Here is a 14922-nt window from a genome sequence, read left to right as displayed (position 1 = left end):
CTGACCCTGGACTCTGACCTCATAGGTAGCAATGAATATCCTAGTAAGAGCACCAGTGGAAGGGGAAGCCCTGGGTCCTGCTAAGACTGAACCCCCAGTGAACTAGACTGGGGGGGGGAGGGCGGCAATGGGGGGTGGGTTGGGAGGGGAACACCCATAAGGAAGAGGAGGGGGGAGGGGGATGTTTGCTCGGATACCGGGAAAGGGAATAACACTCGAAATGTATATAAGAAATACTCAAGTTAATAAAAAAAAAAATAAAATGTAAAAAAAAAAAAAAAATTATCAACTGGGAAAAAAAAAAAAAGAAATGTTCTCTTTCAGAATCAAACAAAATAACAGTACACCTTATATCTAATATAATGAAAAGGCAGTTTAGGATCATCCTACCAGGGTAAGAAAAAGAGACTGGGATTGGGTGATTTTTACCCCCATGTGTGGAAAGGAAATACTGATGTAGGGAGCCAAAGTTACTGAATACAGCTTTCACAGTCCCAAAGACGATCCAGGTAGCACTGGTCTCTCAACTGCATTTACCCCCTCGCTCTCTTCTACTGTCTCAGGCATTTCTCCACATATACTCTCCCCACATGAATGTAAGGAAGATGATTATGGCAGAAATAACTGAATCTGTACATACGCTTGCCTATATGCAATGACTACTTCCAGGAAAAACAATGCAAGATCAAGTATTGAACGCCTCATAAACATTACTCCATCATAATCTTATTTTAAAATACTTTTAATGTTTTATTATCAGTTTACCTAACAGGCTGAAATTCAGACATTCTGTACCCATGAATACACTCAGGAATTCCTAAGGCATTATAAAGGGACAGGAAACCAGCAAAGAATTACCACCTGCAGTCGCAGAAGATTCAGTGTGGCCACAGCCATGCACTCTTTCTCTTGAGGTGGGGGCCAATCAGCGGTGCCATCCATTCCCTCACTGACTTGCCGCAGCAGGAGATCCAGCTGCTCAAAAGTCACTGGGCAGATGTCTACTACAAAAGGGACACGAAGGCCAATGGACCACTCAGAACAAGATGACCATGCAAAGCTCTGTGCGAGAAAAAAAAAAGGATCTAACATGAAATCTGTACGTTCATTAACAGTGTGCTCCACTGAAGAGACTAAGCACTGGGTATGATGACAACACCTGAAGTTACCACTCACTCACCCCTCTATATCCCCAAATTCACAGCTGTCTAGCTTATAAACTAATTTCCTCTCCTATTTTATCATCCCACCTCATTTCCACACCTAAAAAACTATAAAGCTTTTCCCAAACTGTTTTCACCCACAAAACTACTAATCTACATTAATGGATGGGAACACACACCCAACCCACTTACAGTAAGTAAGTAGTACAACAGCTCTAAGTAGAAGGCATATTAGTACATACACAAACAACCTCCTAAGAAGGAAACTGAAATATACCATCAGTACAATGTATGTAACTGACATTTACAGAACAGGTCACCTAGAAACAGTTTACTTAGAGGTAAATTTTATAGTATCAAATGCATAGAGACAAAAAAAAGGGCTAAACCCAATGACCCAGGATGCCACTTTACTGAGCCCAAGCAAGCTGAGGTGAAAGACACTTAAAAAAGAGGAAAAAAACAACATAGTTAAGAAAAAATAGGAGTAAAAAATGAACTGAAAGTAATTATTTTAAGAGATCAATAAAATTAAACCTCTAATCAGGGGAAACACTGAATATATATATATATATATATAATACAAATTACTAGTATATATATAATACAAATTACTAGAATAATATATATATATATATATATATATATATATATATATATATATATATATATATATAATACAAATTACTAGTATCCAAGTGGCATATGACCTCAAATGCTTAATTTTAACGGAAGTCAGGGACCCCTAAGGGAAAGGCTAGAAGAAGTTGAGGAGGAAGGAGACCCCATAGGAAGACCAGCAGTCTCAATTAACTTGGACCCCCCAGCCAGATCTCTCAGATAGAGCCACAAACCAGGTAGCATACATGAACTGTCTTAGGCCCCCAACACATATACAGCAAAGAATTGCCTGGTCTGGCCTCGGTGAGAGAAGATGCATCTAACACTCTAGAGACTGGAGGCCTCAGGGGAGTGGGGAGGTTTGGTGGAGTAGGGTGGAGGGGAGTGCAACTGAAGACATCCTCTTGGAGGTGGGGTAGTGGGGGGATGGGATGGGATGAGGAACTGTGGGAGGGCCAACTGGGAGGAAGGATTACGACTGGACTGTAAAAAACAGAGTAAAGGTAACTAAAACAAAAAATAAAATAAAACCAAACAAACAAACCCTTTATCCATTAATTGGACAAATGTAACAGAATGGAAAAATTCCTGAGAGTCACTACGAGAAAAACCTACCCATGAAACAGAAACCAGGAATGCCTCTTTTTCTGTTAAAGAAATTGAACTTCTAATGAAATTGTATTTCTAATTATATTTCTAGGCTATGATGAATTCATAAACATTTACAGAAGAAATAGCATTGTACATAGCTCTTTTAGAAAACACAAGGGAAAGTGCCCTAGTTCTTTTCATAAGGCCAGCTTTAGCCTCATAAATATCAAGTAAGAAGACAGCACAAAGAAAGCTGGATGCCAAAATCCCTGATGAGTGTGTGTGTGTGTGTGTGTGTGTGTGTGTGTGTGTGTGTGTGTGTGTGTGTGTGTGTGCCTATAAATGTCAAAAGGATAAAACACCATGACCAACAGTTGTAGCAGTACTGCAGAGATTAGTCAATATTTGAAAACCAGTACTTTCCAAAATGAAAATCACTTAACTTAATAATGCCAGAAAAAAATTTTTTGAACAAATTTCAGCATCCATTTAGGGTGCATCCCAAAAAAAGAAACTCACAGCCAGCAATGAAGAGCTAGAGATACAGGGTGGGAGGAAAAAAGAAGGAAAATATGCTGTCTCTACAACGTACAGAAGAAATAGCTGAAAGAACTAAATGTAGTAATTTGTTGTGGAACAACTGTAAGATAGAAGGACTAAAATTGGTATTTCTACATACTAGCAGTGACTATTTGGAAAATAAAATTGTACAAAACACCAAACCTAACTATGTAGTCAATACCTGGGCAGGCCCACAAGCAATTCCAACTATGTGTTTGGTGTCTAGTCCTGGTAGGGCAGTAGGTTCTGGCTTGGTCACACGCAGAGTGTCAAAGTGCTGGCACTGATCATTGCTCCCCCAGCTGTGCACCTCACTGTCCTCTGTCAGAGCAAGGCAGTGAGTGGAGCCTGCAGCCACATCAATCACCTTCTTCCCTAGAGAAAAGATGGACACAGTTACACCATTGAGCCTATAGCTCTAAGTCCCAGAAGGACATCTGCCCATGGCTACAGAAGAACAAAAGGCATTCAATAGTAACTTCTGACAAGTAACACGTCCTTTAATATGAAGCTCAATTTACTTGATTTGACTATGCTATTAAAATATATGTCATGCCTTATCAACTATGATTTGTTAATAACACAGTCCGCAAAAAGTAGAGCTACAGTATAAAGTCTGCTTTCTGTTCCTTATTCAGAATTTTATTCAAAAAGACAGAATGATTTTTTAAGTTCATATTCCGAGTCAAATTCATATAGGATAAGACACACACAGACATACAGATATATACACACACCATAAAAAGATACACCCTGTAATTAACTAGGAAGATCCCAATAAAGCCTGATCACTTATTCATTTTCACTGTTCAAGAACTTCTGACAGCTTTAAACCCTGTCCTGAAACACTTAGAGAGAGAGAGAGAGAGAGAGAGAGAGAGAGAGAGAGAGAGAGATTTTCTGATGGGAGACAATACTTAAATCAGTTCTCCTTTGGCTCTTTTAATAGATAGGTTTTCTGAAAAACTGTTTTTTAAACATGCTTGACCACCAAAACATCTCATAATTAACTTATTGACTGATTAGCTGATTGATTACTGGGCAGGAGAAGGCACAACACACAAGTGGGGGTCAGAGGGCAATTTTGTAGAATTGGTTCTCTTCTTCCACCTTTATGGGGTCCCAGGTATTAAATTCACATCACTATACTTGCACAGCAAGTGCCTTTACAAGAGTGGCATCTCGCCAACTCTTGTCCCACTAATTCTGACATTTAATTATGTTGGTAGGAAAATGGTATTTTTAGTTAATAGACTTTTTTCAGTACCTCAGATGTAACCATGCAAAGCATACTCTTCACTAAAGATATGTTCTTAAAAGAAAGCCTACTCTTTTCTGAAAGTCATATGATTTAAATATTTTTCTATTTGTGTACTGTTAGAAAAGCATTATACCTTTTCTTGTAGGTAATCTAACATAATCAACAGTGTTTCCATATGTCAAAAAGTCAGCTGAAGAAAAATGTTACCTAGTACGATTGAGTTACTGAAAGCTAACATCGATAGTAATTTAAATATTCCTATAGTAAAGTATTACACAAATTTTAGTTAACAAATAGAAACCTAGATTTTCTGTATGAATGGAGAAAAATGTAAGTAAGAGGCCAACTGAATTCCAATAGAGTTCTGCAACACAGTGAACTGTGTTATTTTACCACTTATCTTAGAAACCTGGAAATAAAACACCTGATGAGCACAAAGACTCCCACTGACTAAAGTATTACATGCTATAAAATAAAACAGATGAACAAAGAACTGACAAGTCTCATTTGAAAGCCCTATTTCCAAACCCTCTCATTAAAGAAACAGGGAGAAAGGAAAATGAATTATTGTAAGAATTCACTAAACTAGTCCATGGAACAAAATGCAGGCCAAATCCTTTATCTGTGAATAAACTTTTAGGGGAACACAAAAAAACTATTCCCTTAACAATTAATAAGCTAGCCCTTTAAGAAGAATGCTCTTCACTCTGAACTAAATAAAATAAAAAGGGTCCAACGGACATACATGTACTAACCTTGCCTGACTCACTGATCTCACCCTTCTCTGCTTTCTTGTCAACAGTCTATAATTTGCCACCACTCCCACCCCATAGGGCAGTACGGAGACAACCTAAAATCCCATTAGGCCAAACATTATGGGAAACAAATGGAGTTTTCCTTTTATAAAGTCCATGGCTTTAATGGCTCTTTCTCCAAGCATGCCATTTCTAGCAAGAATGCCTGAGAGTATGTGGATCTCTCAGAGGCGATCCACCGTCTATGCTACAATGAGCACCACCCTACAGAGGACCCTCACTCACACCCACACAGACTTTCCTTTCCCCTTCAATCTCCAATGCACATAGACAGTTCTGTAACCAAGCACATATACCTTACCACTGAAAACAAGGTCACAGCAGACCAAGTCGGGAGAAATCAGCCTACTTCCTGCTGAAACCCCACAGCACAATAATTCTCAAAGTGAATGAATTAAAAGTTAAATTTGAGAATCATTTTAGGACATTTATTAAACTAGATAAGCCACTTTCTATTACTTATATAACTATCAAGATATTTCTAATGACACTCCATTCACTGGATATAAGGGAAGAAAAGAAATCTGAAGATTTCTAAAGAACAGATCCATAAGGGTTTAATTTTAATCCTGCAATCACCTTGCAAACCTTCCAAGAGTTTGGGATAACGGACATGTTCTTCTGTTCCATGCCCAAGCCTCTGATTGTCACCTTTTCCCCATGAATAAACTTGGCCATCTTTTGTCAAAGCAATAGAAAACTGACTTCCACAGCGTACTTTGATGACATCTAAGTCTTGAAGTTTTTCAATCAGCTTTGGGGTTTTGCAGCCATCACTTCCACCTCTACCCAACTTCCCATAGTCGCCATCTCCCCAAGACCACACTTGGCCTAGAAAATACAAATTACAAATAATTTAAGTAAATATCATTGCATATCATACTGAAGTTTTAAGTGACTGAAAATAATATAATCCATAAAACACATAAATCAATCTCACCTATGTATACAGTTAATACTACACAGATTATCAACTAAATATCTAATGTATATTTCAAATTGATATATTAGCAATTGATAAATTGTAAACAAGAGCTAGAGAGTTGGTATGGTGGTTTAGAATACTTGATATTCTTGAGGGGACTTTGGTTCCCAGTCAGCACTCAGAGCCATCCATAATTCCAGTTCTAGAGGATCGGCATTCTCTTTTGCCCTACACACACACACACACACACACACACACACACACACACACACACACACACTTCTCATTCATACTTAAAGGCAAAACATACTCATAAAATAAATCTTATTTTAAAAGTAAAAGCTGGGGTTTCTTTTTATTTAGATTAAGTAGAAAACAAAGTTCTGACTCTTAGTTTTTGGGACCAATGCTGCTGCTGTAACTAAATTCTAAGCACAGAACAAAATTTCACTGCTCCATGGGCCATGAGCACTGAGGTATGTGGCAATGCAGCCTTCTACTGACCATGCTGCAGTCTGTCTGCACTATGGTGTCCTCACAACACTGTACTGTTTCCCAATGGCACGTGCCAGTGCAATGTAATTTAATTAAATGAAATAAAAGGGAATACAATACAATTACAAAAGTGGTTTTTAAAACTGAGCTGAATAGTAGAGGAATGTCAGGGTAGGGAGGCGTGAAGGGGATGTGGTTGGGGAAGGGGAACACCGTTATCGAAGGGTGGGGATGGGCAAGGGGGCTTATGGATGGGAAAACTGGAAAAGGGAATAATATTTGAAATGTAAATTTAAAATATCCAACTTTTAAAAAAGGAAAAAAAAACTGAGCTGAATAATTTGCAAAACCTCAGTAAATTGGGGGAGTATTATTCAGTTACAAACTAGAGAAAGCTGTAAGAGGAAGTCCAGAAGAAAAAAAAAAAACAGAATGAAATTTTAAGTTTGCTTGTAAATAACTCAATTCTCATTCCACTTTCAACTGTACAAACCAAAGATCAATGTATTTTAACAAGTTTAGATTTTTTTTTATTTAACCTTTGTGTGTGATACAGGTTGTAATAATGACCCAACTATGACACCGCCACTAGAAAACAGCCAGAAACAGCACATAAGCAAGCTAATTTGGAAGCATTCCAATACAATGCTAGCTATCAAGCCAGACTAATCCTTCATCTACGCTGAAAACTATAAATAATACACTATTAGCTGATCAGTGGAAAAAACTCAGTGCACACATCTATCTCGGAATATGAACGTAATTTTATAAGTCCTGACTAAAATTCTATTGCTTACACTTAAGCCAATGTCTTCAGCAAGCCTATCACCCAAGCCCAGACTGCAAAGGCTGGCGGATGCTTCTACTGCACCAGTCACCTCAGAACACAATCGGGCAGCAGAAACGTTTCTCAGAAAGAGTTGAACCAAAAAAGTACAAGTGTGAGCAGTATTTATAACCTTATTCCTAGTTACACTTTATCATTACATAATTTTCCTCACAGAACTTTTACAAGAAATACCAAGGATAAAACCTAAGCACTACTTGGATAACCTAGCTTGGAACTGTCACTCCTAAACAGTCGTGTCCCAGCACTCAGAAAGCTGAGAAAGATAGGATCCCCAGAATTCAAGGCCCACAGGACAAAACAGCAAGGTTCTGTCACAAAACAAAACCATCTTAGTTAACAGTTTTGTAAAATATGACTCATTCAATAGTGGACATTTACAAATAATGAAGGGACCTTTCAGCATGATGATTCTCTGTAGAATTCAAAAAGCAGCAGTATCACAATGATTCTGAAAATGTATGTGTCTCAACAGTAGGCTCTAGGTGGATATGAAAGTGCTGAAAAGATTTTATCTTGGACCAAAGACATCCTCAATAGTCAATTCTCTACAAGCCTTTCAACCTCTGTGATGCTTTGCATATGCTTGGCCCAGAGTGTGGCCTTACTGGAGTGGGTATGGCCTTGTTGGAGATGGTGAAGTCACTGTGGCGTGGGCTTTTAATATCCTCATCCTACCTGCCTGAAAGTCAGTCTTCTCCTAGCAGCGTTCAGATGAAGATATAGAACTCTCAGCTCCCCCTGCACCATGTCTGCCTGGATGCTGCCATGCTCCTGCCTTGATGAGAACGGATTAAACCTCTGAATCTGTAAGCCAGCCCCAATTAAATGCTGTCTACAAGTTGCCTTGGTCATGGTGTCTGTTCACAGAAGTAAAATCCTAAGACAACTTCTATTTAAAAAAAAAAAAAACAAAAAACAAAAAACAGACTAAGAAATTCTCCAGTTGATGCAAGGACTGATAAGGTACAACGGTGAGATCACCATAAGACTGACAGACAAACTCATTGTGAAAATGGGTGCATTTCTGACCATCAAGCCTGAACCACTATTTGATCTCCCTTTCCCCCCCATATATGTATGTATATAGATACATACATACATGCACACGCACGCATACACACACACACACATACACACACACACACACACACACACACACATGTGCTACACATGGTGACAAACGCCTATGATCCCAGCTCTCTGGAGGCTAAAACAAGAGGAAAATGAGTTCAGAGACATTCAGGGCTACTTAGCAATAGATACTGTCTCACTAATAAACACAAAACTATATAACTATGGCTAAACTGAAATAAATTTCAATGGTAGATTACTTAAATCCTAGAACTAAGATCCACAGTATTAAAACAAAAATATACAATCTCAGTCTCACTAATACTGAAAGTCAGCCATTTAATAAGATACATTAAATTGTAAAGTATATAAAGACTATGAATGATTGGCTGTAACAAGTCATAGAGGCTAAATATTGGGCAATATATTAATAGTGACAATTCAGATTGTCAGTTTTAATATTTAGCTGTAATTTTTTTTTAGTGAAAAAATAAAATACCCACTAGAAAAGGTGGTAGCTCCTAGGCAGCCACCTTCTTTCAAGGACGAAATGCTGGGAAATTCTTGGGCCTTTTGCTGAAGCCACTGAGGTCCTACTGCGGTAGTGTGAGTGAGAAATACCGCTCATAATCTTGGGCGTCTGAACACTAGGTTTGCAGCTGCCATCTTAGGAAGGCAGAAGTAGTAGTGTAGACTGCTGGAGGAAGCTGCAAGCAGCCTTTGAGAGTAAAAAGCTACTCCTCCTCCCGGTTTGCTCTCTTCATTCTGTGCTTGCATTCAAGATGTGATCTTTGAAGTTCCTGCTCCAGCTGGAACCTGACTGCTGCTATGTCTCCCAGCCATGATAGACTTTAATCCTCTGGAAACATAACTCAAAATAACTCTTCCTCCTACAAGTTATGGTGGTTACTGTGCTTTATCAAAGCAACAAAAAAGTAACCAACACACTCAGCAACTGGGAGGGTAGCCTAAGAAGGTGCATACAACTCCAAAACTCACTCATTCGGGCAACAGCCACCTATGTCCCTAAGAAACTGCCCAGGGCAGCATAAGCTCTACATACCATTCTCAGTCACAGCCAGGGTTTGAGCATCTCCACTCCCACACGCAACATCGATAACCTTTAGTCCTTTGAGTCCAGCCACCAGCATTGGAATGGCCTCATCTTCACTGGAGCCTTGAAACAGATACAAGTGTCATTCTCAAATGCCTCTCAAAAGAAGCAAGCTCCTCCTACCTCATGACATGTACAGCAGACATACCGTGGCCCAAGCGGCCGTAGTTCCCACGGCCCCAGGTGTACAGCTCCCCCTCAGCAGTGATGGCCGCGCTGTATGTGCTTCCACATGCTATGTGCACCACATGTTTCCCAGCCTGCTTTCCTGAGAAAGCCGAGATCACCTTGGGCTCCTCCAGAGGCCTGCAGGAAGGAAAGCAACAAACATCATGGGCATTTCATAAGAGTTTTTAAAAAAGCAAAACGGTAATCAGAGCACAAGACTTTTTTTTTTTTTTTTTTTTTTGCCTTTCTATCTCAAACACCAAACATCACTGCTTGCTAAGCTGGACTTACACAAAGAACTAAATAAAGCAGTGCTGCTCCCAATGTCCCCCACCACAACCTATCAGCAACAAAGTCGTGAATGCTGAGACACCCTACAACATGGCTACATGCAAAAAAAATTACTCTAAGTCAGAGTCAGAAATAAACTATACAACTGACTATAATCAGTTCTAGAAATGACAAAATGATATGAACAAGGGAAGACAATGGTTGGGAGGAGCTGGAGGGGGAAGTCAGGGAATAACTACAAAGGATACAAAGATATGCCTGGGAGTAATGATAACACATTCTCTTGACTGTGGTGGTTACACACAATCCAGTCCCTTCTCCATCAGCTCAGACCCAGTTGAGGTTGGGAATGTTTTTTACTTGACCTGATTGTTCCTTGATGATGCTCTGACCTCATGAAGTAAGCTTGCCCCAGGAACAGCACACCTATCTAATGCCAAGATCTTTCTACCAGGGTCCACTTGCGACAACACAATATAAAATGGTTCCATTACTCTGTGGGAACTGGCAGATCTCTTGATTTTACCCCTGAGCATTTAAAATAACCATTTCCTGTTTTATTTCTATTCTTTCATGGTAAGCAAAACATTCAATACAAAAAGATAAGATTGCTTTTTATGCTTGTAAATAAAATATCATCATCGTTCCAGGAGTCCTACTAGCAGAAGACAAGGGAGGAGAGAAGGAGAGGGGAGGGGAAGGGAGGGGAGGAGAGGGGAGGGGAGAGGAGGGGAGGAATCATGTTATATTGCCCTCCTTTTCTAAACTCTGTAGTAGACACATAAAATCACTCCTGACACTTTCCATTCTGTTATGAATATGGACAACCAGAATCATATCAGCTTCTGAAACATTTCCATACGTACACTGTGTCCCCATGGCCCAGCCTTCCGCCATCCCCACAGCCCCAGGAGTACACCTCCCCTGTGGCAGCCAAAGCCAGATAGTGGTGACCATCAGAATGGGCAGCAATTTTCACAATGTTTCTGGAGGCAAGACCCTGGACCAGCTGTGGAGCCTGAAAAGTAAAATCAAGAACAACATTAGTCGGTCATAGTAATGGACAATGAACACAGGATGACTCTCATATTCATTTTCTCCCTGAGCAAACATACTGAAAAGGACAGACTAGGAATCTTCAGGGCTTCTGACCTGTTCTCCATTCCAGCACCAAGAGAACAGTAAGAATTCTCCAAGTGATCCATGGAAATGACAAGTGCAGGTGTGGGAATCCCTAGGGTAGGCAGCCTGTGTAATACAGACGCACAACTCAAGTACTTTCCTTAAATGAGAGCACACATGGCCCAATGTACCACAATCCTCATCAGGCCCCATTCTTTTTCTGTTAACTGCCATACATGTGAAAAATGGGTCTGCAAAAAGCAATCATGATTAACAATAGCAATTACCTGATGGAGTTCATGATCTTAAAAACTCAGAACCCTGATAATAATCATAACTGATAATTTAACATGACTAATAATATACAGTGAACAAATACCAATGACCAAGAACACTAAACTGTGTTACAACTATAGCAGGGACCCACCGCTGAAGGAGGCATGTAGACACACTACACTCAGCACCTACCAGCATGTCACTGTTGTAAGCCTGTGTATACACACGGCCATTGCGGGACAGGATCAAGAACCGCTTTTCTGCACAAGCAACTTGCATTACCCCCAAACTGGCAAGGCCTTCACACTGGATTGGACCAATCACATTGGCATAGTATTTCCATCCTATTAACCCCCATCCTATGACCTCCTGTAATGATCCCTGTAAGAAAAGAACACATATAGACATTTTCTTTAGAGTAAGAAAACACCCAAGACTAATATGGAGATACTATATAATCTAAAAACAAGTAATGAGATTGATTGAAAACATCAAAATAATTCAGAACATTTCACATTACCTCACATTACATTCAACGGTAAATTCCCTGGGTTATTTGTTCATAATATTTCATTTTAAGAGTACCATTAAAAGCTGGCCCTTCAACATACTTTTCAATGCTCAGAGCACATCAGGTTATTTTTGTGTCAAAACTGAAGAAAATCAAAAACCCAAGCATAAGGCTGGGAGAAAATGGTTTTATTGATGAGGGTGACAGGACCAAAGCTATTTGGAAACAACCCAAAGACGACTAGTCCATGCTGGGTTATCTCACTAATGCTGCAAAGGCTTACATAAGCATGCACACTCAGCAATAAACAGAGAAACATGTACCAGATCACACAACACAGTATCACTGGGCAGCAAAAGTCTGTCAATGATTCAGGTGTCCAACCACTCTGGAAATCAGTCTGGAGGTTCCTCAGAAAATTGGACATTGAACTGCCTGAGGATCCAGCTATACCTCTCTTGGGCATATACCCAAAAGATGCCCCAACATATAAAAAAAAAACACGTGCTCCACTATGTTCATTGCAGCCTTATTTATAATAGCCAGAAGCTGGAAAGAACCCAGATGCCCTTCAACAGAGGAATGGATACAGAAAATGTGGTACATCTACACAATGGAATATTACTCAGCTATCAAAAACAATGACTTTATGAAATTCATAGGCAAATGGTTGGGACTGGAAAATATCATCCTGAGTGAGCTAACCCAATCACAGAAAAACACACATGGTATGCACTCATTGATAAGTGGCTATTAGCCCAAACGCTTGAATTACCCTAGATGCCTAGAACAAATGAAACTCAAGACGGATGATCAAAATGTGAATGCTTCACTCCTTCTTTAAAAGAGGAACAAGAATACCCTTGGGAGGGAATAGAGAGGAAAAGATTAAAACAGACACAGAAGGAACACCCATTCAGAGCCTGCCCCACATGTGGCCCATACATATACAGCCATCCAATTAGACAAGATGGATGAAGCAAAGAAGGGCAGGCTGACAGGAACCGGATGTAGGTGCCTGGTCAATGTCAGGTTCCAGGCCAGATAGGGCTACATAGTGAGACACTGTCTCAAAATAACAGGAATAATAACAACTGCAGGAGGAAGTGGGAGAGAAGGAGGAAAGAGAACTCTGACAGGTAGAGCTCAACATATATGTATTAAAACAGCTTTTAAAAATTAAGAGACCATCTCTATTTACTGATACAGAAAGATGCCAGTGTATCTATTTGGTGAGAAGAAAAAGAAAAAAGAAGAAGACAAAGAATAATTGTAACATGCTACCACTAATATGTCCATTCCAGAGAACAGTGAAAAGTTACAAACTAAGCTCAGCAAAATTGGATCAAGCAGGTGGGATGCGGAGCACATGGAAGTCAAGTATTAGTGCATTATCATATATAATCCTAATTTCTTTAATATTTGAGTATATTGTTGCTCTCTTCAGACACACCAGAAGAGGGCACTGGATCCCCATTACAGATGGTTGTGTCACCATGTGGTTGCTGGGAATTGAACTCAGGACTTCTGGAAGAGTAGTTAGTGTTCTTAACCACTGAGCCATCTCTCCAGCCCCACAATGCTGATTTTGAACCATGTAGAGACAGACAGACAGGCAAATATATAATATACAATACAATGTATATAAACAAAATTCCCCTCCCCGGCCAAGTAAAAAGCTTGGATTAAAAGTCAAGATTAATCTGTATAATCTTTTTTTTAAAGATTTATTCATTTATTATATATAAGTACACTGTAGCTGTCTTCAGATACACTAGAAGAGGGCATCAGATCTCTTTACAGATGGTTGTGAGCCACCACATGGTTGCTGGGAATTGAACTCAGAACCTCTGGAAGAGCAGTTGGGGCTCTTAACCACTGAGCCATCTCTCCAGCCCTAATCTGTATAATCTTGACAAGAGCACTATCACCCCAAACGTTTGTTTTCTCATGGATACAACAGGGGGAACATTGTGATCAGCATCTGTGTTCATATGTGATGTCTTTGATGGGCAGGTTCTTGTCACTTAGGCCAATCACACTAGTCCTACCATACTGTTATTTATACATTCCACATAAAATATGACTGCATTATCATTACATTATAACCACCATTATATACTAAGTACTTCAGTAACAACATATATGATTAGAGTGAACAAGGCCATGGGTTTAGTTCCCAGCACTAATATAAAAAAGATTCTCTGGCATTTCTCTACACATGGCATGAAGCCTACTGTCATATGGATAAAAGTAAGCTCTCCGAGGTCCCTAATTCAGTCCCTAAACCCTGAGTACTTGTCTGGAGTGGATGAAGTTCTGAATAAATACATTATTGATAAGAGCATAGCCATGTCAAGGACCCAAATGCTTCAGATTCAGGAAAAGAGAGAAAGCCTTCCCCAGTCAAAGCAACATTATTCACAGTGATACAGAAAGCATGGACTACATTTCCTCCTCCCTCCCAGATGTTCACAAGCTAGGACTGATCCCCTGCAGAGACCTCCCACTGAGACTGACTTAACCCCTCCTCCTACACAATACACAATAAATGAGATCAGTTTCAGAGCTGTGGGTACCCTCTATTTAAGTGAGCACAGTCCATTTAATCGAAGCATTTCTGAACATGTGTCTATTTTCTTCATAACCCACTCAACGGTGACCACACTCTGAACTACAGGTACATTTTAACGTTCTAACCACCATTGTCAGAATAGCAAATCTGGTACATATACACAATGAGAATCTCCAAGAACTCCTAATTATACACCACACAAATAAATACTAAGCTGTTGGAGTTGTTTGTGTATTATCAACCTGGCAGAATCTGAAATGGCCTGGGAGGTGAGCCTCTTGACATGCCTCTAGAGAATTATCTTGCTATTTAAACTGATGTGGGAAGACTCATCTTAACTGTGTGTGGACCTATTCCCTGAGTAGTGGACTAACTATCCCTGGAAAAAGCAACTGAGCATTAATTAGTAAACATTCACCACTCTCTTGATTACTGACTGTGAAAGCAATGTGGCCTGCTGCTTCAATCATCTGCTGCCATGTACACTCAAACTGTGAGCTACAGTAAGCAAC

General features: G+C 39.7%; 1 protein-coding gene across 9 annotated transcripts in view; it reads right to left on the bottom strand.

The window, feature by feature from the left end:
* Herc2 (HECT and RLD domain containing E3 ubiquitin protein ligase 2) overlaps positions 1-14922 on the bottom strand; it is a 234208-nt gene that overhangs the window by 152208 nt on the left and 67078 nt on the right. For all 9 annotated transcript variants that reach the window (XM_063262444.1, XM_006229300.5, XM_006229304.5 and 6 more), the window contains 7 exons: positions 11517-11705; positions 10793-10944; positions 9616-9773; positions 9417-9530; positions 5592-5843; positions 3118-3311; positions 862-1062 (listed from right to left, as the gene is read on the bottom strand). In XM_063262444.1, the coding sequence (XP_063118514.1) occupies positions 862-1062; positions 3118-3311; positions 5592-5843; positions 9417-9530; positions 9616-9773; positions 10793-10944; positions 11517-11705 (1260 nt within the window). The remainder of the gene's footprint in view (positions 1-861; positions 1063-3117; positions 3312-5591; positions 5844-9416; positions 9531-9615; positions 9774-10792; positions 10945-11516; positions 11706-14922) is intronic.

Source organism: Rattus norvegicus, chromosome 1 (assembly GCF_036323735.1).
Source record: "Rattus norvegicus strain BN/NHsdMcwi chromosome 1, GRCr8, whole genome shotgun sequence".
Lineage (NCBI taxonomy): Eukaryota > Metazoa > Chordata > Mammalia > Rodentia > Muridae > Rattus > Rattus norvegicus.
The sequence above is the reverse complement of the archived record's forward strand: the minus strand, read 5'-3'. Positions and strand labels throughout refer to the sequence as shown.